The sequence below is a fragment of the Rana temporaria genome, chromosome 7 (genome assembly GCF_905171775.1).
Source record: "Rana temporaria chromosome 7, aRanTem1.1, whole genome shotgun sequence".
NCBI lineage: Eukaryota > Metazoa > Chordata > Amphibia > Anura > Ranidae > Rana > Rana temporaria.
This window is the reverse complement of record NC_053495.1, coordinates 62,361,768-62,388,197: the sequence shown is the minus strand read 5'-3', so window position 1 is coordinate 62,388,197 and position 26,430 is coordinate 62,361,768. Positions and strand designations below refer to the sequence as shown.

The window sequence follows — 26,430 nt, the reverse complement described above, 5'->3', positions numbered from 1 at the left end:
CCTAGCCATCAGAACAGAGAGCGGAGTGAGACATTTTCAATTCAGAGCCCTCCCATTCGGCCTTTCCTCCTCTCCCAGAGTCTTTTCAAAGGTGGTGGCAGAGGCCTTGGCACCCCTAAGGCTCAGGGGGATTTCTATAATTCCATACTTGGACGACCTCCTGGTGTTCGCCAAGTCGGAGGAGCAGCTTCTCCTGGACCTGAGGAGGACCCAGGCTCATTTGGAAGGGCTCGGTTGGATCCTGAACAAAGAAAAGTCAAATCTAGTGCCCTCCCAGAGGATAGTCTTTCTAGGATACGTTATAGACTCTGTTCAGGGGAAAATCTTTCTACCAGAAGAAAAGATAGAGAAAGTTCAGGCTGCGGTGAAGACAATTCAGACGAATGTGCCGATTTCTGTGTGCTCAGCCATGTCCACAATGGGCTTACTCACGGCCGCCATTCCGGCGGTGCAGTGGGCTCGTCTCCATTCAAGGGACCTACAACAGGTGATCCTTCAGAATTGGACCCATGGGGAATCCCTAGAGAAGAGATTCAGAGTTCCGTCTTCAGTGAAGAGGAAACTTTGGTGGTGGAGAGGCCAGGCAAATCTGCGCCTAGGTCTGTCTTGGTCCTTCCTCACTACAAGGGTCCTAACTACGGACGCAAGTTCGTGGGGATGGGGTGCTCACCTGAACGGGCAGATGGCACAGGGATCCTGGACGAGGGAGGAGTCCAGAAGGTCCTCCAATTGGAGGGAACTCAGGGCCATTTGGTTAGGGCTAAGGGCCTTCCAGGAGCTGATTCTGGACCAACATGTCCAGATTCTGTCAGACAACGCCACAGCGGTGGCGTATGTTTCCAGACAGGGGGGCACGAGAAGCAAGGTACTCCTCAGTTTGGCCTTACAGACTCTGTCCTGGGCAGAGGTGAACTTGGCTTCCCTATCGGCAGTACACCTAAAAGGCAGCCTAAACCTGCTGGCAGACTTTTTAAGTCGGACGAGGGTTCTGGAATCGGAGTGGTGTTTATGCCCGGAGGTCTTCCAAGAGCTAGTAAACAAGTGGGGAACCCCTCAGATAGACCTGTTCGCGGCCCAGTCCAATGCCAAGGTTCCGGCTTATTTCTCTCTAAACAGAATGGACCAGGCAGAGGGTCTAGATGCGTTAGTTCAACGCTGGCCCTTCCGCCTGTGCTATACCTTCCCCCCAGTTCAGATCATTCCCTTAGTGTTACGGAAGCTTCAGGAGGAGAAGACTACTCTGATCCTGATAGCCCCGTACTGGCCCAAGAGGCCTTGGTTTTCGAGTCTGTTGGAACTGACAGTAGAAGATCCCTGGGTTCTGCCAGTCAGAAGAGATTTACTTTTTCAGGGCCCTCTACTTCATCCAGACGTGAGTCGGTTAAGACTCACGGCCTGGTTACTGAAGAGCTAATTCTTAGCAGGAAGGGTTTGTCCAGACGTTTGGTAGATACGCTACTTAGTAGCAGGAAAGAGGTCACAAGGGCCATCTATTTCAAGACTTGGAAGGTTTTCAATTCTTGGTGTGAAGGTAAAAATTATTCTCCTTTGAATACTTGTTCCGTCTTGGAGTTTTTACAAGACGGTATGGATAAGGGTCTGGCAGCCAGCACCTTGAAGGCGCAGGTGGCGGCTTTGTCAGTGTTTCTAGAGAGACGTTTATCTCTAGAGCCCTACGTCATCAGATTTTTTAAGGCCTTAGCCAGGGCTAGGCCTTCCCCGTTTAAATTTTTCCCCAAGTGGGATTTATCAGTGGTCCTGGGGGGTTTGACTAAAAAGCCCTTCGAACCACTGGTAGACGCCTCTGTAAAGTTTCTGACTTTAAAATTGGTGCTTTTGGTAGCGGTCACCTCAGCGAGGAGGGTTAGCGAGCTTCAGGCGCTTTCCGTTTTGGAGCCTTTTTTGTCAATCTTCCCTGATAGGGTAGTATTAAGAACTGATCCGAGTTTTCTTCCAAAGGTAGTGTCAGTATTTCATAGGACGCAGGAAATAGTGTTACCTACCTTTTGTCCAACTCCTTCTTGTCCGAAGGAGAGGGAATTCCATTCCTTAGATGTCAGGAGATGCATTAGACGCTATCTAGAGGTCTCTAGCGAGTTCAGAAAGGCGAATTCGCTTTTCGTTCTGTTTTCAGGATCCCGCAAGGGGCATGGGGCTTCCAAAAGTACGCTGGCTAGATGGTTGCGCATGGCTATCCATGAGGCATACAAAGCTAAAGGTTTGGATCCCCCTCCGGGAGTAATGGCCCATTCTACTAGGGCGGTGGCAACTTCCTGGGCAGAACGGGCTGGAGCTTCACCAGAACACATCTGTAAAGCGGCAACGTGGACAAGCTTTTCCACCTTCGCTCGCCATTATAGGATGGATTTGCTCTCTGTGTCAGAGCAGTCTTTTGGCAGGAAGGTCCTGCAAGCGGTGGTCCCACCCTAGAGTAAGTACTCGGTTATCATCTCCAGGTGCTGTCCTGAAAGACGAGGTGAGAAAACCTTAGTTAGACTTACCGGTAATGGTATTTCTATGAGTCTTTCAGGACAGCACCGATAACCCGCCCTTTTATTATTAAAGATAATATATATATATGCTAATGTGTGTAGTTTCTATGTTCTGCTTATCTAATTTCAGCGTGGCCGGAGGTACTCGTGAACAACTGAGGCCATGGTGGAAGGGGGCGGAAGTTATAGCATTGACTGCAGTGTTTCCTGGGAAGTGGGTGGAGCTGCGCTCTCTCCAGGTGCTGTCCTGAAAGACTCATAGAAATACCGTTACCGGTAAGTCTAACTAAGGTTTTTTTATTGTCTGTTAATTATTAAAGATTTTGATGTACATAATATTTTATATTCTAATATAAATTACTACAATTAATACAGATATATTTACATGGAATTCCTAATACTTGCATTTTCACATATTTAATCACAGGGTCAGTGCTGGAATGGAGTTTGTTCTACCAACAGGTGAAACTGCTTCTGAAACTTACCCGACATGGCTTAAGTTCCACATGGGAATAAACCGATATGAGCTATACCCTAGACAAGACCCTCTTATTCCTATCTTGCTGAAAGAGATGTCTACACGCCGCATCCTTAATTCTGGTAATTATATTCCTTCTCATTCTTGGATCCTTGGTCCTACTAATTGTCACATATGTATCAGAGCTAATGATAGTTTTGTGTGGGTTAAAGGAAACTTTTCATGTCGGAAACTGCCATTGACAAGGCTGTCATTAAGATATAAAAGATAAGGGGCACTGTTTAAGTCAGTAGTCGAGACAGAGTTTGTAAGACTAAGAAAAATCTCTGACAGAACCATATTTAGATTAATCTGGTATGCTAAAAAAAATGCCTATATTATTGAATAGTTGCTGCAGGAAGGTTTAGCTGTCATAGGAGTTTTGGTACACCAGTCCATTGTACATCACCGATAATTCAAAAATGATATGCATAGAAAAAGCATCAGAAAGAACCTTATGTGCAATATCATCATGAGATGTCAAGTATGCAACACAGCTCTTTACTAAGCCAGGGAATTGTGGAACTAAATGTTAAAGTAAAGCTTCACCTAAAAGGGAAAGTTATACTTTAAGTCCTCCCCCTCCCCCGTCTCTGCCACATTTCGGAGGTAATTTTTTTTAGAGGAGGATTGGATGCCTCTATTTGTCAGGTACCTGCTCCCACTTCTGCCTAGGCGAATCAACGGGATGTTCTCCTCTTTCCCCCTCCCTCTTCGCAGTATTCTGGGACACGTCACAGGTCCCAAAAGACTGCAGGGCCAGTCACAAAGTGCACCGGGGCTCACGCAACTGCAGTGGGCAGCTGGCTGTGAAGCCGCAAGCAGCACAGTCAGCGGGCCACAGTTAAGATGGCGGCATTGGGAACCCAAAGGTTAGTGAAGAACTAGCATGACTGAGGACGGTGCTGGATCCCTGGACAAGAAAGTGTCCTGGTAATAAAAGTCAGCAGCTACAGGAAAACAGCTTGGCTACAAAGGCTAGGTATATTTGGAGATAAAAAAAGAAGCCTTTGAAGTGTTCTCGATCTGGTAACCATAAGGGTGATCTGTTAAGTATGAGGGTGAATATGCTATACTTTAGACTTCTATGGCAGCTGGCTCAGGAAATATCAGGGTAGATTTGCAAAAAGTAAATAGGCAGTACTTTGCATGGGAATTTTGCTCTACCTTAGGGAATGTGGTAAAAAACGTAAAAAAAAAAAAACCCATTGCAAATAATACCGAATCGCTAGCAAGGAAAATAAATAAAAAAACAGCACATAAAATTGTATAATGAAAGCTTGCAGATCTTCACCTCATTCACTAATCTAATGCCTTGTACACACGATCGGTTTTCCCGGCAGTAAAAAGTCCGCCGGGAAAACCGAGGGAAATACCGAGAACCTGCTCGGTAGCTTTTTCCCCCTACACACGTCCGGGCTTCCCGACAGGAAAACTGCCATGAGAGCTTTGGTCGGGAAACCCGCCCGTGTGTATGCTCCACCGCAGGTTTTCCCCATAGGGAAACTGCCAGCTTAAAAACCACTGCGAATCCCGGTGGGAAAAAAAGAGAACATGTTCTCTTTTTTCCCGCTGGGATTCCTGGCGGTTTTCCTGTCGGGAAAATTGCGATGGAGCATACACACGGCCGGGATTCCAGGTCAAAAGCTCTCATGACAGTTTTCCTGCCAGGAAAACCAGTCGTGTGTACGAGGCTTAAGGGAAAATGCCCTTGCAAACTGAACATTCTATTTACTTTAAATAGATCAGCCTGGTTGTGTGGGTAGAGGAAAACATGACGTCTACTTGTTAATCACCAAATCCTAATGTCTAAAGCCCAGTACACACATACCAAAAGTTGTCCAGTTGAGCAGAAATGTGTATACCTAGCTTTAAGCTAATGTTCCACATTCATTCAAGAGACTGAAAAGCGGGCATGCTTACTTTAAATGGACATTTAGGCTGCATTCACACATCTGAGCGACAGCCCCGTTCGCGTGTAGCGGCGTATTTTGCCGCGAGTACAAAACTTTCACTTTTTTTTTTTTCTCAAAGTCTTCCCATTGCTGTCAATGGGAAAACGCCTATGTCGCCTGAAAAAAAGGGTCCGGGACTTTTTTTCAGGCGACAGGCGTTCGGCGTCTATGAGATGTGAACCATCTCCATAGACAGCAATGGGAATTCTCCCCTGAGCGACAGAAGCGTCCGGCGTCTGGCGTTTTGTCGCTCAGGTGTGAATGGGGTCTAAAAGCCAATATTAAGTAAACTGTACTTTAAAAAAAAAAAAAAAAACTGAACTAAAGTTGTTGTTTTTTATTTCAATATTTCTCCTCTAGTTCAAAAACCTGGAGGGACGCAGCTTAAACTTCTCATGACTTTCCCAGACTATGGACAAGCTCTCTTCAAACCCATGAAGTGAGTAGTGAAAAAATATTTATCAAATGTGTAGCTGAATTTTAAAAATTTGAAAGAAACAAAAACATCGGTGTTCTACATGGCATTTACTCACCCACTGCTGATTTTATTATCCAATCATGTGCAAGCTAAAATGCTGTTTTTTATTTTCCTTGCCTGTCCCCTCAGATCTACAGTGACTGCACTTCTAAGTGCACTTTCAAGTGCAATTTGCACTTGTAGTTTGCACTTATAGTGCAAAGTGGATTTGCCTTTCGTAAATAACCCCCATTATGTCACTTCTGACGTTGAATTCTGTCGTCAGAAAAATTTCTGATGGTGAGTACTCTCTTCACCTTTGATTTGAGACTAGCATCCACCAAAAAAATGGCGAAAATGTGTTCAATAATCTGACTGTGTGTACAAGGCTTAAGGGTTAGTTCACCCAAAAAACTGCCTATGCAGATAGGGGGTCTTATGGACCTTGCTTTTTGCACTGGTGTGCAGTCATGTTCAAACAGGAAGGGGCCATCCCCAAACTTTTCCCACAAAGTTGGGAACATGATATTGTCCAAAATATCTTGGTATGCTGACGCCTTAAGAGTTCTCTTCACTGGAACTAAGGGGCAAGCCCAACCCCTGAAAAACAACCCCACACCATAAAAAATGTTTTACTTCTATATACAACGGTGTTTTAAACTGCCTACCACATGCCCAAAAGGCTGGCTAGGTAATAGCGTTGTATATACCAAAATGTATCACTAATTTATCACTAACGGTCTGATCCACATAATTTTGCGGAGACCTGTTCAACCTACCTCTATGCTCCTGATGAAGCGTCCTGTACACAAAACATGTCGAGAGTAAAAGCAAGATTTACCATTCTGCATATCAAACTCAGTCTCAAGGATTAAAAGTCTATATATACCCTCTAGTGCTATATGTTCTAATTTTTATGAGTATATTTGCATAAGTATAAGCTTTTATGTATCGTTCTTTATAACATGTACTGAGTTAATATGCTAATATTGTACAATTTTTTCACGAAATTTTGTATACAATGTTCTTTGTATATCCTTTTTATGAATAAATGTTTATGGATTTTTTACATTTATTACTTGTACCAGCAAAAGTCCATTTAATTAGTCCAGATTAATCCATTTTCATAATATCGGGACGTTGGTACACTTTCACAGTTGCATTCACGGTATTTAGTCGCCCTGTGTTTTTTGCATTTTTTGGCAAGGTCCACTTAAACCCCACACCATAATTTCCCAGAGTTTGGGGTCAAGGAACTTGACTGGCCTGCACAGAGTCCTGACCTCAACCTGATAGAACACCTTTGGGATGAATTAGAGCAGAGTCTGAGAGCCTGGCCTTTTTGTCCACATCAGTGCCTGACCTCACAAATGCACTTCTGGAAGACTAAAACATTTCTATAGACACATTACTAAACCTTGTGGACAGCCTTCCCAGAAGAGTTAGAAAAGTTGAAGCTGTTATAGCTGCAAAGGGTGGGCCACCTTGATATTGAATTGCATGTATGTATGTATATGTATGTATGTGTGTATATATATATATATATATATATATATATATATATATATATATAGTATCTCACAAAAGTGCGTACACTCCTCACATTTTTGTAAATATTTTATTATATCTTTTTATGTGACAGCACTGAAGAATTGACACTTTGCTACAATGTAAAGTAGTGAGTGTACAGCTTGTATAACAGTGTCAATTTGCTGTCCCCTCAAAATAACTCAACACACAGCGATTAAAGCGGAGGTTCACCCAAATAACATTTATATAAGACCAAATTCTTTATACTACCAGCATGTACAGTCGGCACTTTTTTTTTTAGGCTGTACATACCTTATAATCTATATTTGCAATCCAGCTTACGGGTACTTCTCCCGCGGGAGTAGGCGTTTCCAAGCTGAGCCGCAATGTAATCTGGGAGTTCGCCCAGATGATTGATGTCTATCAGAAAATGTTCCCCCGGCGGATAATGCCCCGCCCCCCATATTTCGGATTTTCCAAAAGGAGCCAAACATGTAAAGGGGCGAGTCGGCTCTACACGGCGCCTGCGCACCGACTAGAAGCCGTGTAGAGCTGACTGCGCAGGCGCCGTATAGAGCCTACTCGCAGCTTTACCTGTTCGGCTCCTTTCGGAAACTCAGTGACGCGCCTACGCAATACGGGGGCGGGGCCTTATCCGCCGGGGGGAACATTTTCTGATAGACATCAATCATCTGGGTGAACGCCCAGATTACATTGCGGCTCAGCTTGGAAACGCCTATAATTTGGTCTTATATAAATGTTATTTGGGTGAACCTCCGCTTTAATGTCTAAACCGCTGGCAACAAAAGTGAGTACACCCATAAGTGCAAATTTCCAAATTGGGCCCAAAGTCTCAATATTTTGTGTGGCCACCATTATCTTCCAGCACTGCCTTAACGCTCGGAGTTCACCAGAGCTTAACAGGTTGCCACTGGAATCCTCTTCCACTCCTCCATGATGACATCACAGAGCTGGTGGATGTTAGAGACCTTGCGCTCCTCCACCTTCCCTTTGAGGATGCCCCTCAGATGCTCAATAGGGTTTAGGTCTGGAGACATGATTGGCTAGTCCATCACCTTTACCCTCAGCTTTTTTAGCAAAGCAGTGGTTGTCTTGGAGGTGTGTTAGGGGTCATTGTCATGTTGGAATACTGCCTTGTGGCCCAGTCTCCAAAGGAAGGGGATCATGCTCTGCTTCAGTATGTCACAGTACATGTTGGCATTCATGGTTCCCTCAATGAACTGTAGCTTCCCAGTGCCGGCAGCACTCATGCAGCCCCAGACCATGACACTCCCACCACCATGCTTGACTGTAGGCAAGACACACTTGTCTTTGTACTCCTCACCTGGTTGCCGCCACACACGCGTTACACCATCAGAATCAAATACGTTTATCTTGGTCTCATCAGACCACAGGACATGGTTCCAGCAAACCAAATTTAACACACCTGCTCCCCATTCACACCCAAGACCTTGTAAGATTAACGAGTCAAAGGACACCGGGGAGAGAAAATAGCCAATTGGACCCAATTTGGACATTTTCACTTAAGGGTGTTTTTACTTTTGTTGCCAGCGGTTTAGACAGCAATGGCTGTGTGTTGAGTTATTTTGAGGGGACAGCAAATTGACACTGTTATACAAGCTGTACACTCACTACTTTACATTGTAGCAAAATGTAATTTCTCCAGTGATGTCACATGAAAAGATGTAATAAAATATTTACAAAAATGTGAGAGGTGTACTCCCTTTTGTGAGATACTGTGTGTCTGTGTGTGTGTGTGTGTTTGTGTGTGTGTGTATATATATATATATATATATATATATATATATATATATATATATATATATATAAGATTTCCTATAAACATGATGAATGAAAATAACTCTTTTCAGTTTTGCTTTGTGTTGTCTATTATTTTATTATCCATGCATATCACTTCTATCCCTTTTTTTAAAACCACACAGACAGGAACGTGATCAGGAGACACCTCCCGATTTCTTCTATTTCTCCGATTTTGAGAGGCACAATGCTGAGATTGCAGCTTTCCACCTGGACAGGTACATATAAGCCAGCTTTACTGATGCATTACGATTGTATGTAGAAACACATCTAATACATGGAAGGCGAATGAAATGTTCCTCTTTGCTGAAATGTACCTTATGTGCAACGCCCCAAAATGGTCTTGTATTATCTCACTTGGCTGCAGACTAGATCAGACAGTAAGATTCCTGAAAATAATTTTATACATAAATTGGAAAATTGGACATGACACTAGTGGTCCTGGTAGGGCTGAGCTATACTTATCAGCAAGCAGTGCTGGCAAAAATAACAAAGTGTATTCTGCAAAAACCTATAAAAGTCATTCTTAAGTACTATTTAACTGTAATGTTGACAAATTAAGTCTGACTAGCCATTGCACATCATTGCTTATTGAACAACAATACTATATACAATTATTGGTGTATTTTGTGGACATCAGAAAAAGTTAAAATTCACCTATTTTTCATAATTTACTTTGCCAACCACTGGTGACTAGGTTATTGCACATCACTTGTTGCTGCATAGTGCTGTCCCATGTCCCATGCGTATTTCCTGCCCCGCTTTCAAAATGCAGAAGTACCATGCATTCCAATTGCACTGCGTTTTTTAAAGTAGTGCATGCACTACTTTTGGTGTGGTCCAGTGCAATTCATCCCATTTAAAACTAATGGGCTTAAATCACATTGCACTGCACCCCATGTGAATCGCACAGGATAGCACAGCGCATTCCTGGTCTGAACTGACCCTAAGGGTCAGGCAAGTAAGTTTGTTTTATTGCAGAAGAGACTTGGCTTCATTGTTCAGTTTCTTGACCTAAAGGAAAATAGTTAAATATAGTTTAAATCTACTTGCAGTACACATTGCACACATATAACATTGACGGAGAGTTACTAAAACTGGTGCACTCGCAATCTGGTGCAGCTGTGTATGGTAGCCAATTAGTTTATAACTAAAGCTTGATCAGTTAAGCTTTGCCAATAAAACCAGGAAGCTGATTGGTTTCTATGCAGAGCCGCACCAGATTTTGCACTCTCCAGCTTTAGTAAATAACCCCCAGTGTCTTTGTCCCTGCAAAATACTCCTTAACTACTGTACCGCACATGAGAGTTTCATAGACACACATCTATGCGGGAGTTAGCAACTCGTCAATCGCATCTTACCTGTGGATTGCGGGTAGGTGATGGGTGGACCACGGTCCTTCCTTGCCAACCCCCTGAACTTGAACAATAAGGGCAGCCGGGGCTGCATTTACTGGTACTGATCTGCTTTGCTCCTGTAGTTGCTGAAAACCGACTGTCAGGGAGTGCTGGTATCCTGTAAAACAGATGTGACTAGGAATTTATGGGCCTACACAGAGAACACCAGGCACAAACATGATATAAAATAATGTGTACTAAAAACAGATGGCAGGGTAAGACTAAAATAGTGGTCAGTGTCAGTGGAAGCCAAAGTCATACAAAGGAAGATCAGGCAGAAGGAGCAAGGAGAAAGCCAGGATAGGAAAAGGATACACAGGAGCAGAAACAAGCTGGTCAGCGAAGGATCAGGAACAGGGCAGCAGGTCACGAGGCACACAGATCAAGGGCAAAATGCCAAGACGTAATGGAGCAGCAGAGGAGGAACTAAATATGCTCCCAGCAGTCAGCATCGGGTGATGACTAATTGCTAGGAACTGCTGGCTGCTGAGAGTCACCCGCTGGTGGACACTGAAACGACACCCTACAGGACTGCGAGCCACAGTGCCACCAGCAGGTGAACCTATTCCTGACACTGCCTCTTCTCCTCTCCATCCCACAGGCATTCAGCGGGTGCAGTTGGAAAGTGGATCAATACCAGTAAATGCTGCCCATCCTGTACCTGTTCCTCTTATTTTGGCTGCCTGGTCCCAGTATGCTCCCATGGTTCCCCCCTCCAAACCGCAGCAGTGCTGCCAGCGTCCCTCCTCTTACCTCCCGCCGGATGCTGCAGGGGATGTTTCAGGATGAAGAGTGGGGGGACGGGACTAGTAAATACGTAATCTACTGGCTCCTTCCTTTTCTAAATGAATATAGTGAGCGATTGGTACCGATCACTCACTATGTCCATTCATAACTGCAGCATAGTAGACTATACTTACTATGCTTCAGTTTGTGAGCGAACAGGAAGCCACTCAGCACAGAGCACTTCCCATTCCTTCACTGTCCAATGTAGCTGAGGCTGGGAACTGAGGAATTTCTGTCCTCGGTCTCTTTCTCTGTCTCAAAAGTGAGACATTAGGGGTCTGTTTAGACCCCTGATATTTCACCAAAACCCCCAAGGGGCCTCTTTTTAAAAATTGTATAAAAATAATAAAAAATTATATTGTAAATAAAATTAAGCAAAATTGTAAAAAATATATAAAAAATAAATAAATAAACTACTGACACTGTCCACTGCCCTACTGAAATCAATCTCTGCCCTGCTGTCATGTCCACTGCTCTGCTGATTCCATCCACTTTCCTACTGCCACCATCTTCTGCCATACTGCCATTGTCCACTGCTCTACTGACACCATCCTCTGCCCTAGTAACACTGTCCACTACCCTACTGACATGGTTCACTGCTCTACTGACTGACACTGCCCACTCTTAAGGCAGTGAAAGTTTATATTTTTACAGTGACATTTATTTTATTTTATTTTTTAAGCTTTCCTTACTATTTAGTTAGGCCATGCTAGTTATTTTATTTAAAAAAAGAAAAAAAGGATGCCATACCCCAGTGATATTAAATCTCTTTCATGTTGTTCAGGTAGATCTCTGCCACTCAAAGGTTCCCTACCCCTGACCTAAAGGAATAACACAGAAATATAGACAGAAAGCTAACACATTGTGTGAGCCTACCTTAATGTAGTAAACTAACTTATTAATTCAGAACCTATGTATCAATTGGTAACTTCTGGCTCTCTACTGGTACTATAGTCCTTATGTTAAGAAAAAGATCACTCCACCCAGCAGAGCAGCAAATGAGACACAATTGGGTACTGGGCTGAGTGGGCTGAGTGTTCTATCACCCAGCTGACGGGAGGACACAGCTCCAAGGAATCTGAGCATTTAACACTATCTCCACCTTCCTCCACATAATCATGTGAGTGAAACAATTATAGGCAACAATAAGAAACTTTGGCCAGCTAGCAGCAGCTATATCTAGATCACATTATAAGCCAATCATAGAATATTCTAAGAATATATAGTAATTGTGGCAGACCACCTGGCACTCAGCTTGGATACTTCTGTCAGTATACAGCTTCCTCCAGTCTGGAACCAGGAACCAGGTATTATCTCTGAATATTGCACCCAAGAACTAAACAACACTAACTTGGGTGCAAACTGGAACTCACTTTATGTTAAACTCACACAGAATATATATACCACAGAAAATCAAATAAGAGCTTGATCACGTTATGCAAACAGCAAGATAATTAACATAGCTAAGAAACAGCTGACATAAACAGTAATCTAATTAAAGAGTACGCAATCTAGTCACCTAGACAAGCCTAGGTGACTCAGTGCCCACCCAAACAGTTTGGCACCAGTTCCCCATTAAGAAGATCGCTAAAGGATTAGCAGACAGACAGAAACAATAGCTGACTAAATAAACAATGGGAATTTACAACTAGGAGGCACACAATGGGCAAATTATACGAAGAAAGAGGATGGATAGCCGCACTCCAATGACCAAGCCATGATTAAGCACTAGCTCAGTGCGAAACGCATCGGCTATCTACCTGTTCCTTTGTTGCACCTTGTGAAGTGATGTACTTGCTGTGTTTTTTGGAATAAAAGACAACCGTTTGGTCATTGGAGTGCGGCTATCCATCCTCTTTCTTTGTATCTTATGCATGGTCAGAGCATTGCCAGCACCCACGGTATCCTGAGTCAGTCCATCTCTACATAGTGACCCACCTGGAGCGGTGATCCCTTCTCTTCTCAATGGGCAAATTATACCATGGCAGAAAGACACCTTAGTAAACACTATAGCAGGAGACTCCAGCATCAGGTTGTTTTGAGCTGATTATATTAACATCTGCTCTGAGTCTCACAGTCTAGGAGGGGGTGAAGCAGTCATTGCTGATTTGGGCACAAAAGCCCCCAAATCTTTATCCAGATCCTAGGTTCCCAGAGACTGTGGGCCGGATTCACGTACAGCCGCGTAAAATTGTGCGGGCGTAACGTATCTGATTTACATTACACGGACAAGTGCTGTATTCTCAAAGCACTTGCTCTGTAAGTTGCGGCGGCGTAGCGTAAATTGGTCGGCGTAAGCCCGCCTAATTCAAATTTGGATCAGGGGGGCGTGTTTTATGTAAAACTACTGTGACCTGACGTGATTGACCTTTTTGCGGAACGGCGCATGTGCCGTCCGTGGAATTTCCCAGTGTGCATTGCTCCTAAGTACACTGCAAGGACGTCATTGGTTTCGACGTGAACATAAATGACGTCCAGCCCCATTCACGGACGACTTACGCAAACAACGTAATTTTTTCAAATTTCGATGCGGGAACGACGGCCATACTTAACATTGTTACGCCGCACTTATGCCTCATATAGCAGGGGCAACTATACGCCAGGAAAAGCCTAACGTAAACGTCGTAACTTTACTGCGTCGGCCGCACGTACGTTCGGGAATTCGCAAATCTAGCTAATTTGTATACTCGACGCGGAATTCGACGGAAGCGCCACCTAGCGGTAAAAAAAAAATGCAGTTAAGATCCGACGGCGTAAGAGACCTACGCCTGTCGGATCTAATGGATATCTATGCGTAACTGATTCTAAGAATCAGGCGCATAGATACGACGGGTCGGATTCGGACTTATGACGGCATACATGGCGCTGCACCGTCGTAAGTCCTTTCAGAATCTGGCCCTGTGTGTTTTTGGGAGACCTTGACCTGAATCCAAAGCAAAACCACTCCAAGGATCCCCCAGGCACATACCTCTTAAAAAATACAGCCCCCTCAAAAGCCAGGGCCCATAGTCAGCCTGCAGTCCACTCCAAAAGCCCCTGTCCCAGTTGGGTCTGTCACAGTAATAATGACATTACTAAAAACTAGAGTATGGGAGACATTGAACTGATTTCTTAATGTGTTCAGATTTAAGAAAAAGTAGCTCAATTGTGCTTTAAATGGGTACAATGATACATGGGTAAGCCACCATCATTGGTGTTCAATGCATGTGGTAGTAAACCCCCAGTATTGGTGTTCAGTTGTTAAAGCAATGACCCTCCCCGCATTGGTGTTCAGATGGGAGCATGTAGTGCCACTTGAGGCACAGCTCTCACCCCACCTCTTTGCAACTGAAAGATCCCTATTTATGTTTACAAAAAAGGAAGCAGTGCACACATGACGTCTATTTCAAAGTGTAATGCTAATGATGACTAAGGAAGTAGCCACTACTCTACTACACATTTTCAGCCTTTTAAACGGAAGATTTTATACAGTAAAACCTTGGATTGCGAGCATAATTCATTTTAGAAACATGCATGTAATCCAAAGCACTTGTATATCAAAGCATTTTTTTACAGGGTATAAAAGAGAAGAGAGGCGCCTCTAAGTGTAGCAATAAGTTGCTAAATGTTGCACCTCCATTAAATGTAACCATATTGCTGCACTTAGAGGCTTCTCTTTTATACACAGCTGTGACATGACGCTACTCTTATATCAAGACATCGCTTGTAAATCAAGGCAAAATTTATTAAAACATTTTGCTCATCTTGCAAAACGCTCTCAAACCAAGTTACTCTCAAACCAAGGTTTTACTGTACTAGACTTTGTGCTTCTTACTATACTTCTCTCTCAATAGGGTATTTCTTCTTTTTATAAAAGTAGATAAAAGCCAGTATATTACAAGTCTTTGTCTAAAGTAGAACAGCAGCTTTTGGACAGCACCATTTTGGACCTTCAGCGTCGAGCTGGTCATGTGTAAAGTGCCATAGGAGTTACTTTACAGAAGTACACCAGTGAAGATATTTTAGGCAATAAGTCAGGTGTTCCAATCAGTCCAAGTGTGAGTTTTAATATTTACTATAAGCTTTAGAATGAGTCATAGTTGGAGCAAGATTTAAAGGACAAGTTCACTTTTTGTAAATGTATCTTTTAACTTCCTAACCCCTCTGAGTGCAACCTGCTGTGTTAAATACAATACATTCTTTCCTCCCCATCACTGTGATGTTTACTGTGTGACCCTGACCAGCATTACACAGGCTTTCCAGTGAAAACTTCCGTGCCTGCTCCTCGTTTTTTTTTTTTTATTAAGTTTTAGCAGTACAAAGAAAGGCATTACAATATCCTGCTCCTCTTTTTAATGTGCACATGCACCATTGCCATATTCATTGCTATACACCAGATATACAGCCAAACTTGGCTTACCCGTAGGAATGAATAGGGCCATGGCATGCATGTGCAAGTGGAACCAGCAGGGACATTTTTAGCTTGAAAGGCAGTGTAGTGCTGTGAAGGACTGCACAGTAAAGATCACTGGAACAGAGAGGGTGGTAGGTATTTAACAATGCAGGTTGCACTCAGAGGTGTTAGGGAATTCATTTTTAAAAATGTCTTTAAAAATAACCAAAGGCAGCAACAAAACATAAATAAATATATACCTATATACTAGAAAGCAGCGTGAAGCAGTCATATGTGCAGCCTGTGGGATCCTGATCAGGTTATGACTAAGGCCTTATAGGCTGAAATGCGTCAAATGTTTTTATCTGCGTTTGTTCACTGTGGTTTGTCAATAAAAACAAAGATCAACAACCAGAGTGTGGATAATTTTTCCTACACTACTTTACTCAGCCAGCAACTGTGGATCGAGCACCCGGGACCTCTGCTATCTATGTGTTTTATGGGTAGTAGCACTGATATTTCAGTTTATACTTTGGATCCTGATCAGCTCAACACAATCACCAACTGCTCCACTGATTACAGAGGAGCACAAAAGAAGAAAAAAAATTACCTGACAGCCTTGCACCTAAATAGGAGGGTACTACATGTGCTTAGTCTCTGTGTGCTCTTTTTACACTCCTAGTTTGTCATATGGCCAATAAATATGCTACTATTAATTACTAAATAAAAGGGTTCACACACTTTTTTAGTTGGTTACCTTTATCACTTGAAAAAGATCTGACAATGTAAGATGTATAGGATGATCAAATAAAGCCTTCCTAAGCCATCATGCAAAAACCTAAAGTTTTTTAAACTGTTCACAATTTTTTTAAACCAGCTTTATATATTAAGTATTTGATTTTTATTCTTTCCTCTCGCTGTGAAGAATCCTGGATTTTCGAAGAATCCCTCCTGTGGTTGGACGTCTACTGAATATTGTTAAAGAAGTCAGAGATATCACTACAGATAAAAAGTTATTCAAAACATTCTACATCTCCCCAGGTAAGAAAATCTCCTATTGGAATAATTCATAAACAGACAGTCTTAACCACTTCAGCCCCGAACAATTTTCTGGTCAATGACCAGGCCACTTTTTGCGATTCGGCACTGCGTAGCTTTAACTGACAATTGCGCGGTCGTGCGACGTGGCTCCCAAACAAAATTGGTGTCCTTTTTTTCCCACAAATAGAGCTTTCTTTTGGTGGTATTTGATCACCTCTGCGGTTTTTAAACCAAATAGGGGATAGTTGTATGGGATTTTTATTAATATTTTTTTTTACTAGTAATGGCAGCGATCAGCGATTTTTATCGGTACTGCGACCTTATGGTGGACACATCGGACACTTTTGGGGACCATTGGCATTTTTATAGCGATCAGTGCTATAAAAATGCATTGATTACTGTAAAAATGCCACTGGCAGGAAAGGGGTTAACACTAGGGGGCGAGGAAGGGGTTAATTATGTTCCCTAGAAGTGTTCTAACTGAAGGGGGGTGGGACTGACTAGGGGAAATGACAGATCGCTGTTCATACATTGTATGAATATGCGATCCGTCATTTCTCCCCCTGACAGGACCGGGATCTGTGTGTTTACACACAGCTCCCAGTTCTCGCTCTGTAACGAGCGATCGCGGGTGCCCGGCGGTGATCGCGCACGCCGCGCACGCCGCGCACGCGTGTCAGCACCAGGGCTGAGCAGGGGGCACGCACGCGCCCCTAATGGCTGAAATGCGAGATGACGTAATATTACGTCGTTTCGCGCAGCCCAGCCGACCTGCCGCCGTAAAACTGCGGCGGCTGGTCGGCTAGTGGTTAACATTAAATTTTCGACGAAAATAAATAAAATTAATGTTGCAGTTGCTGGCTTGCTTTGATGTTTTCTTGTTCATAGTACAGACAGAAAAAGATAAGAAATAATAGAATTGTATTTAGTGTAAGACCAGGGTGTGCCAAGCCTCGATAACAATAACATGTTTTATAATTAGAGTTGAAGTACCGTGATACCTCGAACGAACCAAGGCCAATTTTCCCATAGTGTTCAATGTAAATCAGGTTATTCCATTCTGAACTTTTTTGGGGTTTTTAAACCACAAAAATATGAAACAAAGTACAGTACAGTATGTAAAAAGAGAACACTAACCTTGCTTGAGATGACTTCGGCTGTGGAGGAACATTCTTGCCACCTGCATTACCGCTCTGCACATTCTTGTCACCTGCATTACCACTCTGAACATTCTTGTCACCTTCATTACCGCTCTGCGCTTTCTGCACAGGGAAATACAGTACAGTACTCTACAGTATGTGCTAAAAAGCACACCAAAAAGCTTCTCAATACTGCAAGTGTCTTAACAGTACACTTTCAGTGTCTCTCTGTGACCATGATCGCACAGGAAGTCGCGACCACCTGTCAGAGCAGGGGAGATGGTCGCGGATCATGTTCGTGAACCAAAGCAAAATTTGCATACCAAAGCAGTTTTTTGTGAACTTCTGTTCGCGAACCGAGTCATTCATGAACAGAAGCGTTTGTGAACCGAGGTATCACTGTATATAGGACCATGTATGCTACGCCATGGGTATAGGTTCAGAGGCACAGAAGTGATTTTTTTATAGTATGAAACAAAAATGTTTTTATTAGTATGAACCAAATACATCATCAATGATTTATTTAACAATCATTTAAAAATGTAAATATAAAATATCATCATGAAAATTTGACAATAAGGAATATATATATTTGAAGTAGATGTAAACTCTCACATTTACCCAGTGAAGTGAACAGCCTCAGTTGATACACAGAGATTAAACAAATCTCCCTACATAAATTTTACATGTATATCTGCTGTCTTCAACTTTATATACTGTTTACAAAGTTCAGATTGTGTTAGGAGATTTTCTCTTCCTGTTTAACACTGCAGTGAAGCCTGGGCATACAGCCAAGACAGCTGATTGGAGGGAAGGCACACACCCCCTCTCCACATAGCCAAAGACACTCAGGGGTGTTCTGTGACACGGCAAGCTGCCTGCTAATCTATTTATAGCTCCCTCCCCAAAAACAAATTTCAGGCTGCTTTTATTTCATGTGTCAGAGAATTTGTCAGAAGTTATCAGACTAAAAACAGAAGAATAGAGGAGGAGAAAACCATGCGGCATAGTGGTTTGAAAAGAGATAAGAAAGCACTGCATATATATATATGTCCAGTTCAAATTTCATGAATTAGGTTTACATCCACTTTAAGCTGAAGTTAAACATTAAAAACATTTGTTATGCCTTTCGTGAGCTAACGTACCTGTAATAAAGCATTCCTCACATTGTGTTGGATGCTGTAGAAAACCTCACTGCAGGAATGCCAGTCTTCTTCCTGTCTGTGATCTTTTGCAGAGTTAATATGGTCTAGTCTTCTGTGACGCTGCTGTGAAAAAGTCCCCAACAGGTTCCCAACACCTCCTCCCTCCTCCTACATTGAAAAAGTTGTTTTCATTGCTTTCACTGCTTGTAACATGATCTGTGAATGGGGGAGAGTTTGATGAGTCACAAGATTCTCTCCCCATTCACAGATCGTGTTACAAGCAGTGTAAGAAATGAAAGAACTTTCTCAATGGAAGAGGAGGGAGAAAAGAGCAGGTCCTTGTCCAGAAAGTTTTTACAGAAGCTTCACAGAAAACTTGAAGATATTAACCCTCACAGCACCAGAAGTTTAGCAGCAGGAAGAGGACCGGGCATCACTACAGTGGAGATTTCTTCAGGATCCATTTGCCTGCATGATGTTGGATTTACTTCATTACAGGTAAGTTAGCTTAATGGTAATAGTAAACAGGACAAATAGAAAGGATGAATCTCCCTAATGGGGGCACTGACCGCAAAAAAAAACACCTGACCTCTCTCCCTTTTATGCAAATTGGAAAGAAAAAGTTTTGCCTTTTAGTTATACCAAATCCCATCCAAAACACTTGCAAACACCAACATGCATTATTACCTACTAACATAAATGGCGAACATACAGTTACAATACCAAGAGAAACAAAGGTACATATGAGGATGGATGGGTAATGCAGATCTAGAAAAAGAAATGCAGGTAAAGTGGAATGCAGGCTGCACTTAACTAATCTTAAAATTACAAACCCCCCCCCTCCCCATAACACCTATGCTGACTTACCTGTGTAAAAAAGATGTATATACGCCACCCATAGGCTGCTATGGCACAGGGGAGTCAGATTGCGTGACCTGGGTAGCCTGAAAATAGGTAAATATATACATCTTTTTTACAGAGGTTAAACAGAATAGGTGTTAGGAGGAGGGAGGGAGCATTTAGGTGTAGCTTAGAATTCCATGTTAACCACTTAAGACCCGGACCTTTATGCAGGTAAAGGACCTGGCCAGTTTTTCGATTCGGCACTGCGTCGCCATAACTGACAATTGCGCGGTCGTGCGATGTGGCTCCTAAACAAAATTGGCGTCCTTTTTTTCCCACAAATAGAGCTTTCTTTTGGTGGTATTTGATTACCTCTGCGTTTTTTATTTTTTGCACTATTAACAAAAAAAAGAGAGACAATTTTGAAAAAAAATCAATATTTTTTACTTTTTGCTATAATAAATATCCCCCAAAAATGTATATAAAAAAAAAATTCTCAGTTTAGGTCGATACGTATTCTTCTACCTATTTTTGGTAAAAAAATATCGCAATAGGCGTTTATCGATTGGTTTGCGCAAAATTTATAGCGTTTACAAAATAGGAGATAGTTTTATTGCATTTTTATTATTTTTTTTTTACTACTAATGGCGGCGATTTTTTTCATGACTGCGACATTATGGCGGACACATCGCACAATTTTGACACATTTTTGGGACCATTGTCACTTTCACAGCAAAAAATGCTATAAAAATGCATTGTTTACTGTGAAAATTACAATTGCAGTTTGGGAGTTAAACATATGTTTTTCTAACTGTAGGGGGGCGGGGCTGGACGTGTAACGTCATTGATCGTGTTTCCCTATATCAGGGAACACACGATCAATGAAGCTGCCACTGTGAAGAACGGGGAAGCTGTGTTTACACACAGCTCTCCCCGTTCTTCAGCTCCGGGGACCGATCGCGGGTCCGCGGATCCCGCAGTCACGGAGCTTCGGAACGGGTCGCGGGCGCACGCCCGCGACCCACGGCCGGGCACTTAAAGAGGACGTACAGGTACGTGCTTGTGCCCAGCCGTGCCATTCTGCCGAAGTGTATGTGCAGGAGGCGGTCCTTAAGTGGTTAAAGACAATCCAACACACACACACTTTTAGAAAGAAATTGGTTGGAAAGCAATGGAGTAAAAGTAACTTTAAATTAAAATGCTTTCTACTTTGTTTTTAGAAACTTTAGTCAGCCTACCAATGTAACAACACAGCACAGTGACCTTTCTGTAGACAATGCATAGCACCACATTGTATAGTTCAAACACTTTTATCCATCTCTTTTCTCTACGCCTCTCCATATCAAATATTGTTTTGAAGCAACCAGAATGATAGTTTCCATGGATACTTTATAAATATGGGCCCAAGCTTTTTCCACTGAAATGTAGATCAGAACTGTATTCAGGTATAGGGCAGACGTGAAGACTTCTCAGTGTTTTTTATGTTTGAAATCATTACTCATAATAATCTTTTGTTGGTCCAATGTTCGTATAAAACCTGGAAGTTTAATAGCAGATGAGACTCCCTGTGATTCACACAATGGCAAGCAATGACAAGTAACCACTTCTAATTGTATGATTACTGTCCCCCATTCACCTAGATTATATGACTGCACAGAACAGCTGCCTCATCTACAATGACTACCACGTCCTTGCACTCTTCACAATGTCTAAATTTATGTATTTTTAGTATGTCCTCTCCCTACAGGAAATGACTGCTACTAAGATTTATAACTATATCAATAATAAAAAATCTAGGACTCGGATCACTAAAAAACTGTGAATTGTTCTGTACAAAATATCTTTGTATGATGCTTCCTTCTCCTACCATTTGTTTTGCCATGGGACTACATGTAAAAATTGGTAAGAAATTTACATGCTGCTCTAGTCCTTATTATGATTTTTACAGGCGTGGTACTAGGAAGGTTACATTTATTTATGATTATTTTTATGTATTTTTTTTCCTCAAGTAACACCAGGCCTAGCAAACATGCTAGTCTCTCCATGCCTGGTTATTCAGCAGTGTGGTGCCCAGGGGCGGACTGACCATTGGGACTCTCGGGCACTGCCCGAGGCCCCCATGCCACTAGGGGGCCCCATCAGGTTTGCCAGGAACAGTATGTAAAAATCTTTTTTTTTTTTACATCTGTCTTCGATATGTCCGAAACCGACATGCTTTTGATGTGAAAATCCTGAGATTTTAGCTGCCCTGCCTCTGCACTGCCTCCTGGTGTGGTGGCCATCTGTAAGCCCAGGGGCCCCATAATCTTCTATTGCCCGGGGGCCCCATGAGTTGTCAGTCCACCCCTGGTGGTGCCCTTTGTCCCTCTACATACCAAGTTACAGGCTCTTCAGAACCTGAGGGGTGAATCCACAGTAAACCTCCTCTCACAGCACTCCAACCTAAGGCTGATTGGCATTGAGTTCTTCTTAAGCACCACTAGTACCCAAAAGAAAGTATTTAAGGAGGTGGTCTTCTAAAAAAACACCTTCACCCAGTTATAGCATTACATGAATTACGTCACTTTTATACCTAGTATGTAATACCTTTAGGTATACAATCCCTATGGTAATGTATAGGTAGGACAGAATAACTTGTGAAGTTCTCCTACCCTGAGGTCTTACAACACTTACAAGATGTCAAAGTGTACAGGTTCATTAATATATGTATAGCGTTCAGCACAGGGCTCAAGTCCTGCGGGAACGCATGGGAACTGAGTTCCTGCACTTTTTTCACAGCAGGAACTCGGTTCCCTTTGCAGGACTAGAGCAGCCGAGCCGCCCGAGCCAATCCTTCACTAAGCGGCAATGCCCAGCGAGAGTCACTGTCAGGGGCAGGCGAACATTAGTAATCCTTTATGTTACTGGCCGCTTCCTGTATATGGATTCATCAGGTAGTGTTCTGTTTAGAACTTCTTTCTAAACCCCACGATAACTCGCGACAGACCTCTGCAATGTCTCCTGGGAACAATGACAAAAGCTCCCAGAAGACATTGCGGCATCGAGGAAGTGACGGAATACCTGCACACTACCTGATGAATCCATATACAGGAAGCGACCAGTAACAAAAAGGATTACTAAGGTACAGTGGATCGAAAAAAAAAACATGTGGTTTAGTAATTATGCATATGAGCATGTCATTTTTTTTTTTTGTTAGGGAGTGGATCTTGGGTGGGAGTTCCCACACTTTGTTCCCCAGGACTTGACCCCTGGTTCAGCAGGATGGTATTCAGGATATAACAGCTGCAGAATGTTATCGGAGCACTGTGTTTGGAAATACAGGAAGGGTAGTCATGCTGTTGGGAGGAGGGTCTAATGTATATAACCCGGAAGTGATAGTTCCACCTATTGATGAACTTTAACATCTTGTAAATGTTTTCAATCTTGTTTGGGCAACTAAAGTCTAGTGTTTTACTGCACTTAGAAGTGCCTTCTTTTTGCTTTGTTTTCACTGGAGTATGCTTCTCTCTCTTGGAGTGCTGCTGAGGTGCTGTACCTGATACCAATTACCTACCCCATCCTCTGCCTGGGCCACACCATGTACTTTTTTCCAAAAAAAGGTCTACCTTACCCAGAGCACCCTATAACCTATTCTTCCTTCAAGTCTATAAATGACCTATTGCTATCTTAAAGAAACTGACCTATATTACTTTTCTTCCCAGCCAATAATGTTTGCTTCTATGGGGAGTGCTCCTACTACTGTTCTACAGAGCATGCACTATGTGGCAAGCCTGACCACCTGGAAGGCTCACTTGCTGCCTTCCTTCCAGACACTACACTAGCCAAGAGGAAATCATGGCGCAGCCCTTGGAGACGGTCCTATCATAAAAGTAAAAAGGCTGAGTGAGTATAAGATATTTTAAAACATACTAGATCTTCAACATATGTGCCACTTGTGCTTTGGCATGAATGTTTATTGTTAATAGTGATATCAGGCAACTCTGTCACCTATATTAAAATAAAAAACTTCCAGAAAATAGCCTCTGCAAAAGAAGATTCCTAAAATGTTTTTAAAAGCTAAACTTATTTTTTTTAGTTTTGGATAGGGTGGGGAAGGGAAAAACCCCTCTCAGTTTATTTTATGCTGTCTGTGCCCTGTTGGAGAGATTTTTTTTTTTTACCAAAAATATGTAGAGAATACGTATTGGCCTAAACTGTGGACATTTTTTGTTTTTTTTATAGATTTTTTGGGGGGATATTTATTATAGCAAAAGTAAAAAATATAGAATTTTTTTCAAAATTGTCGCTCTATCTTTGTTTATAGCCCAAAAAAAAAAAAACGTGGAGGTGAACAAATAAAACCAAATGAAAGCTCTATTTGTGGGGAAAAAAAGGACGTCAATTTTGTTTGGGAGCCACATCGCACAACCAAGCAATTGTCAGTTAAAGCGACGCAGTGCCTGGCCAGCGAAATTGTCCGGGGCTGAAGTGGTTAAGATATTGGTAAAAATTTTGGCGAATCAAATGAAATATATTATGCCTCACATCATCCACCCCGACCAAACGGGCTTCATCACTGGACGTGAGGCCAGAGATAATTCCATTAGGATGATTCAACGTATACGTTGGGCTAGATGTAAAAAGGAACGGCACGAGACAGGGGTGCCCTACTTTTCCAATAAGCCCTTGAGCCTCTGTTGCGTAAAGTGAGAGCTAATACATACATCATACATCATTTCGGGATGCTCTGGAACTTCAAAATTAATCGTAAAAAATCAGAAATTTTACCTATCCGGATATCCCCAACCATGGACAATAATCTTAAAAGTGCTTTCCCTTTTACTTGGGCATCATCCTCCTTGAAATAATTAGGCATTTAGCTAACAGACAGCTTCGACACACTATACGCAACTAATCACCCTCGGTTGGTGACCGCAGTTAAACGTGATCTTTCGCAATGGACAAAAACTGCTTGCTTTCACTTGGCTGGGGAGGGTGTCCCTAGGATACTATTTTACCTGCAGATGCTCCCAATCCCCCTGGCTAGTTGTTTCTTCACCCAATTATCCAGCATATTTAAAAAAAAATTCTAGAACTCACGGAAATCGCTGCATAGCTCTGACAGTATTGAAATGCCCAAAGCGTTCGGATGGCTTGGGAATTCCGGACAAACAGAGATACTATCGGGCTTTAATACTCCAGCGGATCCTAAACTGGAGCTTTCATACCCACTCTAAACTCTGGGTCTCTATGTAGAAGTATATGGGAGGCAGAAATTTATCATATGCCCCGTGGCTTCCTCGGGAGCACAGGGAGTTGTCAGAAGATACATCCCCATTGATGACAATTGCACTTAAGACATGGGATCATGTCAATCGAATGCTAGCTAGACCCAGAGGACCTCAATGAACTTTTGGAGGTAAAGGCAATTACATCACTTTTTTGAAGTGCATGGCAGCTCCATAAGAGATATAACATCCCTTACATATTTTGAAGGCCTGATGAATCCGTATCACATATGGTCTCAGAACTTTACCAACTGCTGGCTTCCTTCTCCTCAGTTGCTAAACCTGTATATATCTGGGCCTGGGAGAGAGACACTTAGGACTGGAATTTACTGCACTCAACTGACACCAGCTTACACATTCAAGTTCTATAGACTCTAAAATGCAGGAGATGAATTACAAAATGTTGTCACGCTGATATAGGGTGCCTACCGACATGGCCCGGATATATCCTTCCACCTCTAAATTATGTTGGCAGGGCTGTGGGGGCCATGGTACACTGCTACACTTATGGTGGGATTGCCCAGTGATTGTGCCATTCTGGAAGGATTTTAGAGACTAGGTTCTAGGTTTAGATATCCCTCTCTCTCTGGTCCATTTTCTCCTGCACGTTCCTCCCATGCTAATGAGTCAGTATAAAAAGAGTGCGCTGCCTCACCTGTTGAACGCAGCCAAGAGATTGCTCCCTATTTACTGGAAGCAAAAGCAGGTTCTGACTCAAGAGGAGTGGGTGCACAGAGTGAATGAGATCAGAAAGGTAGAGGATTGGAACACTACCTGTAGAGGTTCCAGATAACGGTTTACCAGCGTATGGTCCCTGTGGGTGGGTTATATTTCTGACTCTGCAGAAGTGTCCTTGAGCTTAGATGTAGCACTGCTGGAGCTGGCAGAACCGGTTCTTAGACAGAATACTTGAACTCAGTAGTAATAAGAGTAGATTTCCCCTTGATTGGATCACCAACTGAGAACATTGCCTCTCTCTGCCCTGGAAGAAGATACAGATGCCCTGCTGGGGGGGGGGGGGCTTATAGGTACGATCCTGATCTTTCTTCCTTACATCTTTTTACTTTTTCTTCCTTTTCCCTCTTTCTCTACTCCCTTTTCATTTTCACTCTTCTTTTGATATTAATACTGTACTGAGGTCAGGTCTACATGCCCCCGCAGGTTGCCATGGCTGATCAGTGTGATTAACGCCCTGCCGGCGGATGGTGGGTTGTCAAGTAGATAGCAGTACTTCTCTGCCCCCCTCTGGTGCTCTGGAGGGGCTTGGATGTGGCTTGGGCCTCGGCGGAGTACTGAAGGAGGTTTGTTGGAGGCACTAGTTGCCCCCCTCCCCAAGTGTGAGGTTTGGGCCAGGGGGTGTCAGAGTCCATCTAGACAAATGCACTGGCCCAGGTTGATATGCAGCAGGAGGTTGGTTTCTATGTTCGGAAGCCCACTCCTGCTGGCAGATACATGGTTAATGACTGTAACCTTAAAAAAAATTTAAGCAGTAGGCCGACGGCGCTACAGAGTTGTAACGGCACCCCAAATGGAAAAGAGGTTAAAGCCGTTTAGAATATTCCATTCCCGAACACTAGGCAGCTACCGACACCCAACATTCAGGCGAAAGCGACCCATAGGAATAATACGAGACACAGCTCTGTATGGGGT

General features: G+C 42.9%; 1 protein-coding gene across 2 annotated transcripts in view; it reads left to right on the top strand.

The window, feature by feature from the left end:
- The window catches only part of LOC120945367 (extracellular serine/threonine protein kinase FAM20C-like), a 112,743-nt gene that overhangs the window by 15,276 nt on the left and 71,037 nt on the right, over nucleotides 1–26,430 (top strand). Inside the window, exons 2-6 of one of the 2 annotated variants that reach the window (XM_040359487.1) lie at nucleotides 2,920–3,092; nucleotides 5,325–5,403; nucleotides 8,916–9,008; nucleotides 16,271–16,386; nucleotides 23,215–23,395. In XM_040359487.1, coding sequence (XP_040215421.1) covers nucleotides 2,920–3,092; nucleotides 5,325–5,403; nucleotides 8,916–9,008; nucleotides 16,271–16,386; nucleotides 23,215–23,395 — 642 coding nt within the window. The remainder of the gene's footprint in view (nucleotides 1–2,919; nucleotides 3,093–5,324; nucleotides 5,404–8,915; nucleotides 9,009–16,270; nucleotides 16,387–23,214; nucleotides 23,396–26,430) is intronic. The other variant, XM_040359488.1, reaches the window with a different exon arrangement.